The 14644-nt window shown below is 38.3% G+C and overlaps 1 protein-coding gene across 1 annotated transcript in view; it reads left to right on the top strand.

Moving 5' to 3' along the window:
* Mroh2b (maestro heat like repeat family member 2B) overlaps positions 1 to 14644 on the top strand; it is a 77155-nt gene that overhangs the window by 34456 nt on the left and 28055 nt on the right. The window contains exons 18-22 of the mRNA XM_027936221.2: positions 161 to 268; positions 3454 to 3570; positions 10445 to 10552; positions 11074 to 11226; positions 14310 to 14336. Coding sequence (XP_027792022.2) covers positions 161 to 268; positions 3454 to 3570; positions 10445 to 10552; positions 11074 to 11226; positions 14310 to 14336 — 513 coding nt within the window. The remainder of the gene's footprint in view (positions 1 to 160; positions 269 to 3453; positions 3571 to 10444; positions 10553 to 11073; positions 11227 to 14309; positions 14337 to 14644) is intronic.

Below are 14644 nucleotides of genomic sequence, written 5' to 3'. Positions count from 1 at the left end.
TTTTAAATAAAGAGGAAAAGTTCTCAAGTCACCAGTTATTTTATAGGAAAAGGTCCCATTTAATACACCTTTATTCTTTTAAAAGATAAGGCAACAAAAAAGTACCAACAAAGCACATAAAACCATCACGCTCATCTCTCACTTCCACTTCCAACAACAGCTGCTCAAAGAATCTTTATGGAAAATCAACAACACGGCCTGGACCATCCAGTTGAGTCAGGATTTCAATCAGCAAATGGACAGTTACAGCAACACCTCCATTGAGAAGGTTGGTGTTTCAGCTGAGGGACCTAAGCAGGTACCTTATGGTCCAAAATGCTTCTCAAGCTCCATCTTGTTTTTACTGCAATCAAAATGAGGGAGGAATGATTAGAAAAAGTAGTTCCCTCCTTTTAAGGCCATTTACCTCTCTTCACCTCAATTTTGGCTGAAATGTGCTCACAGGGTCACACCTATCTGCAAGGAAGACTGGGACAAGATAGATATGTGCCTAAGAGTCAAGGGTACTCTTCTAGAAGGGAAAAAAGAGTGGCAGTCTCTACCACATTGGTGGCTTCATGTCAGTTTAGGTACTGGTTTCCATTATGCCAGTCTTGTGGGGTTTGCTGCCAAAAATGATCCACTACACTAACAAAAGCTTAGAGGTAAGAAAATGCTCAAAAGACAGTTTTTCCATCCCTATGTCTCCAATGACCTCTATGTAACCCTCCATCTTGTAGCCTTCCATTCTATTTTTTAAAAAAATATATTGATGCATTATAATTATGCATAATAGTGGGATTCATTGTAATATATTTATACATGCACATAATATCATTTGATCAATTTTATTCCCCATTACTTCCCCCCTCTCTCTTCTCTTGCCTCTCCCTTCTTTTCCTTTACTGTTAACCCTTCATTATCATAAGATCTATTTTTTCTTTATAGCGTTCACATGTGAGAGAAAACATTTGACCCTTGACTTTCTCAGTCTGGCTTATTTCACTTAGCAAGATGTTCTCCAGTTGCAATCATTTTCCTGCCAATGACATAATGTCCTTCTTCTTTATTGGCATCCTTCCATTTTAAGTGCAGATCATATCCAGTGTCTGCTTCTTGCTCCTCATGTAGCCCATGAGAAACTGTTTTATTTCTCTGGATCCTCAGCATACTCATCTTTAAAATAGGAACAGCCCCCACCTCTGAGGGTTGTAGTGTCATGAGGATTCAGTAGATAACATATAGAAAGTTCCTGGTAAAGTGCCTGGAACAGGTAAGGGTGTGCTTAATATAAAAGCTGATCATGGTCATTATTATGCTAAATCAGTCATAATTTTATTTTCCCGAAAAAACATTTCTTAAAATTCTTCAGTTCCAATAATAAGTATTTTTCCTACAAATTATTCATTATTAACCTTCAACTCTCCTATGTGATTTTTGAAATTCCCCTCACTGATCAACTCTCTGATTTGGTACAGAGTATTGATTCTCCAAATTGGTCTACCAAGCCTGCAGATACATTAAAAAGATTTTGTAAGCAATGTTCCATCTTCTTGTTACAGATTTGCCCTGTGCACCTAAGGTCATACATTCTTCCAGTAGTTTCCAGACTTACAAGATTACTGTAAGATTACTCCAGAATAATGGTGGTACAGGTGGGCAGAGCAATTTTAGCAATGAGATGTCTACATAGCCTTCAGCCCTATGCTGAACAAGAGTAAAGTAAGAGTGTACCAGTTAGCTTTTGCTGTATAAGAAGCTACTCTTAGTGGCTTAAAATAACAGCCACCCATTCAGTTCACAATTTTGTTGGTGAAAAATTTGAGAGGGTCTAGGCAAGGCTCAGCTGGGCGGTCTTCTAATCTTAATTAGGCTCAAGGAGGTTGCCTGGCAGGTGCTGGTCTCAATTAGGACAGTTGATTCTGTTCCTGTGGTCTCATTGTCCAGCAGGCCAGGTGAGGCTGGGCCTTCATGGGGGTGACAACAAACTTTGCAGAGTCTCTTGAGATATAGGTTCAGGAGTGGCACAATCATTTTTGTCACATTCTGTTGGTAAAACACAAGATTAACACAAGGATCAGGAAAACAAAATCCTTTCATGAGGGGTTGCAACACCCATAGTAAAAAGACATGGCATGGATAGAGGTAGAGCAGAAACATTGTAGCTGTTTTTGAAGTCTACCACCTTTTCTTCCAATGCTGGGTTCCTGATATTTTTAGACTTATCTCTAAATTCCAGTATGGGAATATATTATACATTTGGCCAAAACCAGCAGAGAAGCAACTTTTCTCTACATCGTGTCAGTGTTTTTCCACAGCACAAGACTTTCCCAGGTTCTTTCCAGTCCTTCCCGCAAGATGAAGTTAAATAGACCCTAAAAACTTTGCCCCTAGTAGGGCGCAATGGCACACACCTGTAATTCCAGTGACTTGGGAGGCTGAGAAAGGAGGATCACAAGTTTGAGGCCAGTCTCAGCAACTTAGCAAAGCCCTGTCTCAAAGGGAAAAAAAATGAAATAAAAATGGCTGGGGGTGTAGCTCAGTGGTAAAGCACCCCTGGGTTAAATCCTCAGTATCAAAAAAAAACAAACAAGAAAGTTTGCCCTTGTCGGTTGTTTACTTCTGTGTTGTACACAGTTTTCCTCATTCTAATTCTATTATCACAGGAGAGCCTTTTTCCTGGATACCCAGGAACGAAGTGGGTGGTACCTAAACAGATTCTCATCTGGTAGTTGAGAGTGCAACAACAGTTCCACCTGTTTTTAATAGCTATGCCCCCTCTTGTCCCAAATCAGACTGGTCTACACAGTTTCTACTGAACGCATTAATTTCCCTCCACCTGTTTCTACCAACCTTTCTCCCTGTTCTATAGATTCCCCTCTGATTAATGATGACCATGATAGCTATAATCCTGCAAGTCTTGCAAAGTCCTTGAAGTATACCAGCAACTGGCCAGTTTTCTCTCCTGCACTTGACAAGATGGAGATTCTACACAAAGAGATGCTCATTTGATGTGATGTAGCCATAAGTTATTTGAAACTTAGAAAACAAATCAAAGCCAATTTTGAAATAAGCCTTTTTTCATTGAACATGTTTATCCAATGAGCATATGTGAAATGCTCTTTTATTACCAGGAATTGTACATTGGAAATAATGCATAAGACACTTGGTTGCCAAGAACCCAAATTTGAGCACAGAACCAAAGAAGAATATTTTAAAAATTCTAATAGAGAGTGAAAGGCATTATAATGGTGGTGCCCAAGGTGTAGAGTAATCAGAAGAGCATCAGTGGAAGACAGACCTGGGGCAAAGAAACACCTTCAAGAAGAGATAGCATGTGAGGTGCATGACTGTTAAGCAGTGGTTAAGTCTCCCCAGTTTCTTTCCTTTGGATGACAATTTCCATTCCTTCCACTTTTCATCAACCTGGCTTTCTAACCTTTACACTCCTGTTGTTCTCCTTTTGTTTTTCAGAAATTTCTTTGGAAAGCCTTGGGGACCACCTTAGCATCCTGCCAAGATACGGACTTTGTAAGCTCACAGATTAAGGACTTTTTGATTGCTCCCAGCCAACTGGGGGACCAGAGACAGGTGGGACCCCTTGCTTTTGCTTTCGATTTCTTCTTTTGGGGATGACTGCTAATCCTGATTTCTTCTTTTGGGGATGACTGCTAATCCTATCTAGAAAACCTGGTACAGCTCTGGTGATATGCCTTAACCAGAATTATCCAGAAATACTTCAAATAATCCAACAGAATTTTTTTTTTGAAAAATGAAGTTTCCCAGTGTAATTATTAATACTTCATTTTTTTAGCCACGTTTGTAGGAATATTGAAAACTGAGCTTCAGACGTCCTTACTGAACAAGAGCATCTTTGATATATTTTGATGTTGGCTTCATAATTTAGAGCACGGTCATGACCTTTGAAATCCTTGTATTCACAATTTGACAGTAAGCTTATGACCATTGGTTTTCAATCTAGAGAGAATGTGAGTGTAACCCAGAGAGCTTTTACTCAGTACTTTTACTTACTCCCTACCTAGTTTCGGCTAGGGAACATATGTACCTGTGGAGAAGGAGAGGATTGTATGAAAAACAAGCAAACAAAAAACTCCCCAGGCTAACAGAGAGCACTAGTATAAAATCTTGTCATGTGTTGTATGATATCTCCTATCAGCAATTATGAGATGTCTGGGGTCCTTTCTCCCACATTCATTAGGAGAAACCACTATACTTTAATGAACTTTTGAAACTGCCTCCTTATTACCATTATTTCTTTTTTCCTTGTAAGATAGTGTTATCGTTTATTGCTCTGGCACAATTTCTAACACCTTTTCCCCCATCTCAGTTGCCCTTTTTAGCTCTGCTTTAACTGTAGAAAACAAAGAGTTCTTTTAGATGTAAGCATGCAATAAGGCTCTCATTTAAGGTCAGAGCATTGCACAAACTTTACAAGACACATTGTGGCATCCGTTTGAGTTTCTCAGATACACTGTTGACTTAATTTCAAGTTCCTTCTTGAGTCTCCCTCGCTCAAGTTGCTTAGAAAATGACATTGGGTGAATAAAGTGTTAACACATGAGTTTCTCAATCTCACTAAGCCCAACTGACCTTTTTAAAAAAATAAAATCACCACATTTTTCTTCCCTTTTTTTACACTTTTATTAGTTCATTATAGTTTTACATACTAGTTGGGTCCGTCTTGACATAATTATAAAGGCATGAAATTTAACTTGCTCCATTTCAGTCCCCAGTGCCTCCTCCTTTTCTCCCCACTTCTCTACCCCATTCCCCTTCCTCCACTCAATTGATCTTCTATTTATTTATCTATTGATTTTTAATTGGTATTTTATAGATAAACATTAAGGTGGAATTCACTGTGGTATATGTATGCATGCATATAGCATAATTTTGTCAAATCGTTCTGCATTTCCTCTGCTTTTCTGTTTCTCTTCCCTCCCCCTCAGTCACCTTCTTCTACTCCACTGATCTTCCCTCTATTCTTATAATGTCTAATACCCACTCCCAATGCTTTCTTCCTTTATTTTGCTCTAGCTTCTGCATATAAAAGAAAATGTTCAACCCTTAATTTCCTGAATCTGGCTTGTTTCACATAGCATGAGTTTCTCCATTTTCATCTATTTACTGGCAAATGCCATAATTTCATTCTTCTTTATGGCTGAGTTAAACTCCATTGTATATAGACCACATTTTCTTAATTCATTCATCTGCCAAAGGGCACCTAGTCTGGTTCCATAACTTGGCGACTGTGAATTGTGCTGCTATAAACAGTGATGTGGCTGTATCACTATAATATCATGATTTTAGTTCTTTTGGGTAAATTCCAAGGAGGGACAGAACTAGGTCATAAACTAGGTCATATGGTGGTTCTATTCCAAGTGTCTTGAGGAATCTCCATACTGCTTTCCAGAGTGATGGTACTAATTCGCAGTCCACCAACAATGTATAAGTGTACTTTTTCTCCCACATCCTTGCCAGCATTTATTATTATTTGTATTCTTGATTATTGACATTTTGAATGCAGTTACCTCGTCTCAGTGTATTTTTTTTATTTGCATTTCCCTGATTGTTGGGGAAGTTGAACTTTTTTTATATATTTGTTGGTCATTTGTGTTTCTTCTTTTGAAAAGCATCTGTTCAGTTCTTTTGCCCACTTATTGAGTTACATTTTTTTTCCATGCAGAGGTTTTTGAGTTCTTTATATATTCTGGATATTAATTCTGTCACAGGACTAGCTGGCAAAGATTTTCTCTCATTCTATAAATTCTCTCTTCATGCTCTTAATCTTCTCTTACTATGAAGAAGTTTTCCATTTGATATCATCCCATTTGTTTATTCTTGGTTTAATTTCATGAGCTTTAGGGACGGGTCTTGTTGAAGAAGTCAGTGGCTGCACCAATATGTTGGAGTGTTGAACCTATGTTTTCTTCTAGCACCCAACTGTCTTTTAATCTCCTAAGCATGACCCTGTCTATAACATAATGGCAGAGCTCCAATTCCGGCATGGGAATAAATAATTCAAATCTTGGCTGTGCAACGTACTCTCTGTATGACTCAAGTTCCTCCGATATAAGTTGGAAACAGAACCTAACTCAAAGTTCATATTCAGATACGGTGCTTCAGTGAGAAGTTGTGAGTGAAGGGAAATTTTGAGATTGGAATTGCATTTTGAAGGAACTGGGGAGAAAAACTTGACTGAGAAGTTGGGGTATTTTGTGTTAATGTGGGAGATCGGATGGGGTTGAAACCAGAAAATTCCACCACCTTTCTCAGAGCTGTTGTTTGTATTCCAGTCACACCAGCAGACTAGGTGCTGGGGAAACAGGAGAGTCAGTTAATTCAGGGCTTGGGTTTTGCCAAAAATAAGAATATCACAGAATCTTAAAAGTTGGGGAAAGAGACAAGAAGTTAGGAAGATGAGTTGGAAGAGGAAAAAAAAAAAAAACACTGAGTATTCAAATTATTTCTGTATGCTGACAACATGATCATATATTTAGAAAATCAAAAAACTCCACCAAAAGATAGAACTCATAAATGAATTCAGCAAAGTAGCAGAATACAAGATCAACACCCATGAATTAATCACATTCCTATACTCCAATGATGAATCTGCCAAAAAAATAAATGTTTTTGGATAGGCAGAGTTAATACTATCAAACTGGCCATACTACCAAAAGCACTATACAGATTCAGTGCAATTCCCATCAAAACTCTAATGACATTCTTCTCAGAACTAGAAAGTGCAATTCTGAAATTCATTTGGAAAAGAGTCTCAGGAATAGCCAAAGCAATTTTTATCAAGGAGAATAAAGCAGGAGGCATCACAATACCAGATCTCAAAGTAACTACAGAGCTATAGTAACAAAAAGAACATGGTACTGGCACGAAAACAGGCATGAAAACCAATGGAATAGAACAGCAGACAGACACAAACCCAAATAAACATAGTTACTTCATACTAGACAAAGGTGCCAATAACATACACTGGAAAAAATATAGCCTTCTTAAACAAATGGTGCTGGGAAAACTGAAAATCCATATGTAGTAGAATTAAATTTAACCCCTATATCTTGCCTTTGATCCAACTCAAAGTAGATCAAAGACCTAGGAATTGGGGCAGAAATCCTGCAACTGCTATAAGAAAATATAGACTTAACACTCCAACATGTCAGCACAGGAGATGACTTCCTCAACAAGACTCCTACAGCACAAGAAATAAAATCGGAAATCAACAGGAGGGGTTACATCAAATTCAAAGTTTCTTCACAGCAAAGGAAATAATCAAGACCATGAAGAGAGAGCCTATAGAACAGGAGAAAATCTTTGCCACCTGCTCCTCAGAGCATTAATATCCAGAATATAAAAAGAACTCAAAAAACTTAACACAAAAAAACCAATTTAAACCAGTCCATAAGTAAGCAAAAGAACTAAATTGACATTTCTCAAAAGAGGAAATAAAAAGGATCAACAAATATATGAGAAAATGTTCAATATATCTAGCAACCAGGGCAATGCAAATTAAAACTACACTGAGATTTCATCTCACTTCAGAATGGCAATTATCAAAAATAAACAATAAATATTGGTGAGGATGTTGGGGAAAAGGTATACTCATACATAGTTTGTGGGACTACAAATTAGTATCACCACTCTAGAAAGCCGTATGAAGATTCCTGAAGAAAATAAAAATGGAACACCATTTAACCTAGTTATCCCACTCTTTGGAATGTATCCAAAGGACTTAAAATCAACATATTATGGTAATGCAGCCACATCAATGTTTATAGCAGCTCAATTCTAAATAGCTAAGTTATGGAACCAACCTAAGTACCCTTCAACAGATGAATGAAGAAAGAAAATGTGAGATAGATAGATAGATAGATAGATAGATAGATAGATATAACAGAATATTACTCAGCCATAAAGAAGAACAGCATTATGTTACTTGCTGGTAAATGGTTGAAACTGGAGACTATCATGCTAAGTGAAATAAGCCAGTCCCAAAAAGTCAAAGGTCAAATGTTTTCTCTTATATGCAGAAGCCTATCCAGAATATGGGGGGGCCAGTCATAAAAAAATAGAAGATGGGTAGAGTAGATGAAAGGGATTGAAGAGGAGTAAGTAGGGGTGGGATAAGGAAAGAACATTGGAATGAATCTGACCTAACTTTCCTATGTACATATACAAATATACAACAGTGAGTGTCACCATCATGTACATCTACAAGACACTAATTTAAAAAAAAAATTTTAATATTTATTCTTAAGTTTTAGATGGACACAATATCTTTATTTTACATTTATGTGGTGCTGAGAATCAAACCCAGTGCCTCATGCATGCTAGGCAAGCACTCTACCACTGAGCCCATTAATTAAAATTTTTTAAAAATTATTTATAGGGTTGGGGTTGTGGATCAGTGGTAGAGTGCTTGCCTAGTATTCATGAGGCACTGGGTTCAATCCCCAGCACAACATTTTTTTAAAAAATAAATAAATAAACAAAATTTTTAAAAAAACTATTCATAAAAAAATCCTCTGCTCTCCATGAACATTCATACATGTGGATATAACCAAAATAAAAGTGATCAGATATCAAGACAATGGGGCAAAATGGTCAATATCCACCATTCTTTTGTTACCTGATTAAGCACTCATAAATATTATATAATACAAATATCATTGCTTCAATTTTTTTCTAAAGATTATGTTTTTATTTTTCAAAAATGTAAATAGGTTTATTCTTTTTATTATAAAAATAATGCATCCTGGTATACCATATTTAAACAATATAGAAAGATATATTAAGTAAAACCTACCTCCTGAATATAGCCACTGTTAATATTTTGGTGGTATCTTCCATGAGTTTGTGTACGTCTTACACATGAGATTCTATGAAAGTTGGATCATCTCATACAACAGTTTTTATAGCTTACTTCTAAAAACTAATACAGAATGGATGTTTTTTAGTCAGTAAAAAAAAATTGCATTACTGCAATTTAAAGATACAAAAGTATTATGAGCAGGGTAGTCAACTTTCACAAAGTCACACCATCTCATAAGGAAGACCAGGAATATTAATCTGAGCTTCTTTAACTTAAAACTCATATTCCTTCTATTATAGCACATTATTGTCAATAAAAAGGCAAATAATCTGTTTTACTTATATATTTTCTATGTTTTAAAAAAAATGAGCATTGTGGGGTGAGAGCACAAATAAGATCAGAGATAGAGAGGTTTATATCTTAGTCTATGACCAAGGGACAAAGGGAAGTCAGTCCCCAGGACTTCAAAGGGTTCCCAGCACCTTCTGCTGGGAGCTGTGTGGCCTAGCATCTGAGGCCAAGAACAGCTATTTGAGCTCTTGTTGGCAACAGTCTAACCTATGGGTTCTCATTGTAAGTCAAGTGGGGTTAAGTAACAAAATGAAATATAACAGCATTCATGAACACGTCGCAGTAGGATGAGACCGCAGGATTCATGCACTATGGTGAAATCAGCCTTGGACTGGAGACATGGGGAGAAGCCAGCATGAGCAGAGGGGAATACAACCATAGAGTGCCATACAGGAGCTCTCAGCTCTCGAGAAATTCGCTGTTCAAAATGTAAGAACATTTCAGCCACAAAGTGATCCTTTAAAAATGTCCGTCAACATAGTTAGTAAAAATGTATTGCATATTTCAAAATATCTAAAAAATAGACTTTAAATTAGCCTGATTTTATCATTCCACAAAGTATATATGTATCAAAATGTATTGTACCTAGTATGAATATATGCACTAATTATTTTTAATTTAAAAAAATTTTAAATTTAAAAAGAAAAAAGAATAAATACATTTTAAAAAATCAGTCAGCTCAAACCTCTATTGGCTTTCCATCTAAAGTTACAACTCCAAAATCTTGAAATCATTGAGGGTCACCTAAAAAGACCTCCTAGAATAAAATCCCATCTTCCCTATCTTACACAGATTTCCTCCATGATTGTTTACTCTGCCCTCTTCAGTGGTCCTCAGGACATTTGCACTTACTTTCTGTTTGAATCTCTCCTTCTCAGGTAGTTCAGTAACTCACCCTCTTACTTATTTCAGGGTTTTCCTTGATGCCACCCTGTTCAGGAGCACCTCTCCAACTACCCTGTTTACATTGCAAACATCCCCCAACCCTCACTAGCCATTTTCCAGCTTTTCTTATTTCTGTAGCACTTTCCACCACCTGAAATACTATATATTTACATTTTACTGAATCTATGTGTTCGCTCAGTTCCTCTTTGCATCTCCGTCCTTCCTCTCAGGTCTATATCCACTGGGACAGAGTTTGGTGTATTCTGTTCACCACTGTATCCCTAAAAACCGGAAAAGTGTCTGCCACATGATGGGCGGGTACTCAACACGTACCTGTTGAATGAATGGCTGATTGACCTCAAAATCTCACACCTTTTCTGATTTCAGGGAATAACATCTATTTTAGGATACTGTGCCGAGAACCACTTGGACATTGTTTTAAAAGTTCTTAAAACATTCCAGGATCAGGAAAAGTTTTTCATGAATCGATGTAAGGTAAATACACTATTCATGGCCAAAGCTTTTGGTCACTGCAAGGGAAAACAATACTGGTTTCTCAGTGAATATCCTTTTTCCATATTATCCCAACTCCTATCCCCAGGTCCTTATTCTACCCCCAAATTACGTAAGCCCAGGCCCTGCCGGACAGTCAGCTAAGTAACACGTCTACTTCACTTTCCTGTCACTCGTGCTTGCTTGGAAGGTCCTGCATTTGTCCTGCTACCAGCTCCCCAGGCCTCCAGCATAACTCCCATTATGTGTGCTCTGCTTCCCCTGAATGGAAAAAGCCTCTCTCAGTTACCTCTACCACGGCCTGAGAGTCCCATGATAGTCCTGCCTCTTTACATTTGTACAAGCAAGAGTACATCAGTTTTAGACTCACTTTAATCATCTCGATCCAGTCTCTTAGCCCTGAAAGTGATCCACAGGATTAGAGGAGGGAAAAAAATGAGAGAAAAAGAAACTCCTTAGGTAATTTTTTTTTTAATCAAATGTCTCCATTTTCTGGTCGGCAGTATATTTTTTCTGGGAAAAAGAAACTGACCAAAACTGATGTCATCGTGATCTATGGAGCTGTGGCCCTCCATGCTCCCAAGGAGCAGCTTCTCACCAGGCTTAATCAAGACTTCCTGGCCCAAATCCTGTTTCTCTATGGCCAGTGTTCTCAGGTAACACTCATCACAGCTCCTAAATCTTACAGCTCTTGGAAATGTTCAAGTTCAAAGAACAGAAGCCCCCCCCGCCCCCCGCCAAAAATAAAAATAAAAAAGTTAGATCAGGCATGTTTGGGAGGCAAAAATACATGCAAACAGAAAAATTCATTATGAAGAAGGGTCGGGTGATGTTGGCTTCCCAAGGCCTTGTTCAGTTTATGTCCTACCCCTCCAGTGATGTCTCCCCAGATTAGCTGTGTCCATGATGAGCTCAGCCTTGTTTAAACTTAAAATAATTACTCCTTTACCACTTTAGGGCAGCTGGTTTATAACTTTCCTATAATAGTTCTCAGAAGTGTGACCCAATGGTAGTTGTTTAATCTCTTATATGATAATATTTATAAATTACCCCAAATAGTGTATCATGAACAGTTAAGTGCCGCGGGTGTATTCTTTTTGTTTGGTTTGGTTTGGTTGGTACCAGAGGTTGAACCCAGGGGCTCTTAACTTCTGAGCCATATCCCCAGCCCACCCACATATGTATTCTTTTTCTTTTTCTTTTTCTTTTTTTTTTTTTTTTCGTATTGGGAATTGAACCCAGGGGCATTTATCCACTGAGCCATATCCCAAGCCCTTTTTATTTTTTTATTTAGAGACAGGGTCTCACTAAGTTACTTTGGGTCTCACTAAGTTGCTGGGGTTGGCTTTGAATTCACAATCCTCTTGCCTCAGCTTCCTGAGCCACCAAGATTACAGGAGTGCACCACTACACCCGTCCACACATGTATTCTTAAGCGAATAAAGCATGTTATTCACCAAGCTACCAGGTTCACCTCATGTTGTTCTGTCTTCCCCCTCCACATTCATCCCAGCCACCGTGACCCTTCTTGATGCCTTTCAAACATGACAAGAATGTTCGCCACAGAGCCACTGAACTGAGTTGGAATTCATCTGATCATTTCTGCCCCCCGCACTGTCTTCGTTTCTTTAATAAACTGCTTTTTGCACATGGTCAATTCAAAACTCTTTTGCTGACAAATATCAGGTTGGCTACCTCAGAATCCCCTAGGGATGAAGTTTTAAATCTAGACTTCCAGAATAGTTTTCCAGGGAGGTTGATCAAATAGATCCCAGAAGCATCTAGAAATCTATAGGCTTACAAGGCTTATGAGTGGCTGTGATCCAGAGGCAGGTGTGGGGAGCTCTCATTGATCAGGCGCACATCCACCTCCCTCCTTAGGTTGCCAGCACCTTGATGTCAGGGTCTGTACCTCATCCCCCTTCATCCCCTCTTCTGTGTTTTCATGAACCACATGTTTGATTCATGTGCTCTCTTGATTTTCCTCACAAGTTTATCTGATAAGAGTAGACTTGTGGGGAGCTCATAAAACATGGATAGCAGCAGAAGTCCATGGAAGCATGTGGGGCAGTGGTCCCCACACTTCAATTGCATGAGAATAGTATGGAGAGCCTGGAGATAGGACGCCTAAGCCAGTCTTTAGGGATGGATCAACACACTCCTCCAGAGCCAATTCTGATGCCCCCAAATCTAATAAGCAATGATGAGATACATAATAAAAGATGTTTTATGTTACATTAACTATTAGCCAATCATTGAGAAAACTTATTACAAAAGTGGAGATAAAGGTGACTATATTTATAGAGTACAAGAAATTCTGCTATCATGCAACATATGCACAGATAACAGGAAAAACTGGGATTATGGGGAAAGTGGAATTGAAGAACAATATTCAAAACCTGTAAATAGAGACACATTTCCCCACATTTTTTGGTGCATTATAGTTGTACATACTGATGGGATCTGCTGTTACATATTCATACATGCACACAAATAGAACAATATAATTTGGCCAATATCACCCCCCAGCATTGCCCCCTCCCTCCCAATCTCCCACTTCTTGGTTCCTTTCTTCTACTGATCTCCCTTTGATTTTTAGGAGATCCACCCCCAGCTTTGTTTTCCTTTTTCCTCTCCAGCTTCCACATATGAGAGAAAACATATGACCCTTAACCTTCTGAGTCTGGCATATTTTATTTAACATGATGATATCCAGTTCCATCCATTTTCCTGCAAATGTCATAATTTCATTTTTATTTATTTATTGCTGAATAAAACTCCCTTGTGTATAGACACCACATTTTCTTTATCTATCCATCCATTGATGGGCACCTAGGCTGGTTCCATAGTTTGACTATTGTGAATTGTGCTGCTATAAACATGGTTGTGCATGTATCACTGAAGTAAGATGACTTTAATTCTTCAGGGTAAAACCCAAGAAGTGGTATAGCTGGGTCATATGGTGGTCCCATGCCTAGTCTTTTAAGGAGCTAGAGGCACATTTTAAAATAAGACAGATACCAACTTAAAAAATTTTTTTAATTAGAATACAAAAAATGACACTTTATCTTGAAACACCTGAAGCCGGTTGCAAATATTGACTTATGAAACAATGGAGGCCTATCTGAAGTGCAGTGAGGTTGCCACACCAGATTTGGATGGGGGAGACTCTTTGCACACAGCAAACTGAGGTAGCTGGTAGGGGTCCACACCGTGGGCACCTTTGTGCTTTGGGTGTTCTCGCAGGGCTCAGTTCAGCTGTGCAACTAACTGCACACGAGCAAACACAAAATTGGCATGTGCTAAAAGTATCCTAATCTGTCGATCTTGTTGGAACATTTTTTTTTTCAATAGAAACCTGCAGTAAGTCTGAGTATACTCTTTGTTCTAGATTTAGCTGCCCTGTGACTTCTCATCTTCTAACTCTTCACTGAACTTTCCTCCAAAAGGTTTTACCCTTTGTCCTGACCACATTCAGTTAGGGCCTCTTTAAACTGATTGTGAAGCCTGAACACCAAAGGTTGGAGTCTTTGTCTTGCCTCTTTTAGCTTACTCTTGACTACCCTGTCCATGTGCAAGGTCTCACTTTATAAATGTGAGGGGAGTGAACAGCCCCCACACCTGCCTTGGAAAGACTCTACTTGCTGCTGTCTCTCAGGATGGTGGGTAGCTCCTTTTGGGCTGGGGGTGTCTCTGACCACTGCTTACTAATTATCTGCTTTTGCTTTTAATTTATCAGGTTCTGGGCATGACTGTGATGAATAAGGTATGAAATGCTTTATAGATCAATCAATCACACTCCCTTGAAGTATACCAAGCATAGATGTCCTCTAGATTTAATTCCAGTGGAAAGGATCTTGATGTATAAGTGATTCATTCAATTCTCTAGCCAGAATCCATAAGCTTAATCCAAAAGTGGATAAGGTGCTGTATTCTGGTTTGAGGTTGTTTGCAAGTTGATTTGTAAACTAGAACAGTGATTTTCAAACTTTGGATTGTGACCCGCCAGTCAAATTAATAGTTCATAACAGCAAAAAAAAATAATAATAATAATGGAATAAAATAAAAGATAAA

Source organism: Marmota flaviventris, chromosome 5, assembly GCF_047511675.1.
Source record: "Marmota flaviventris isolate mMarFla1 chromosome 5, mMarFla1.hap1, whole genome shotgun sequence".
In the NCBI taxonomy this organism is placed as follows: Eukaryota; Metazoa; Chordata; class Mammalia; order Rodentia; family Sciuridae; genus Marmota; species Marmota flaviventris.
This window is presented reverse-complemented; position numbering and strand designations above follow the sequence as displayed.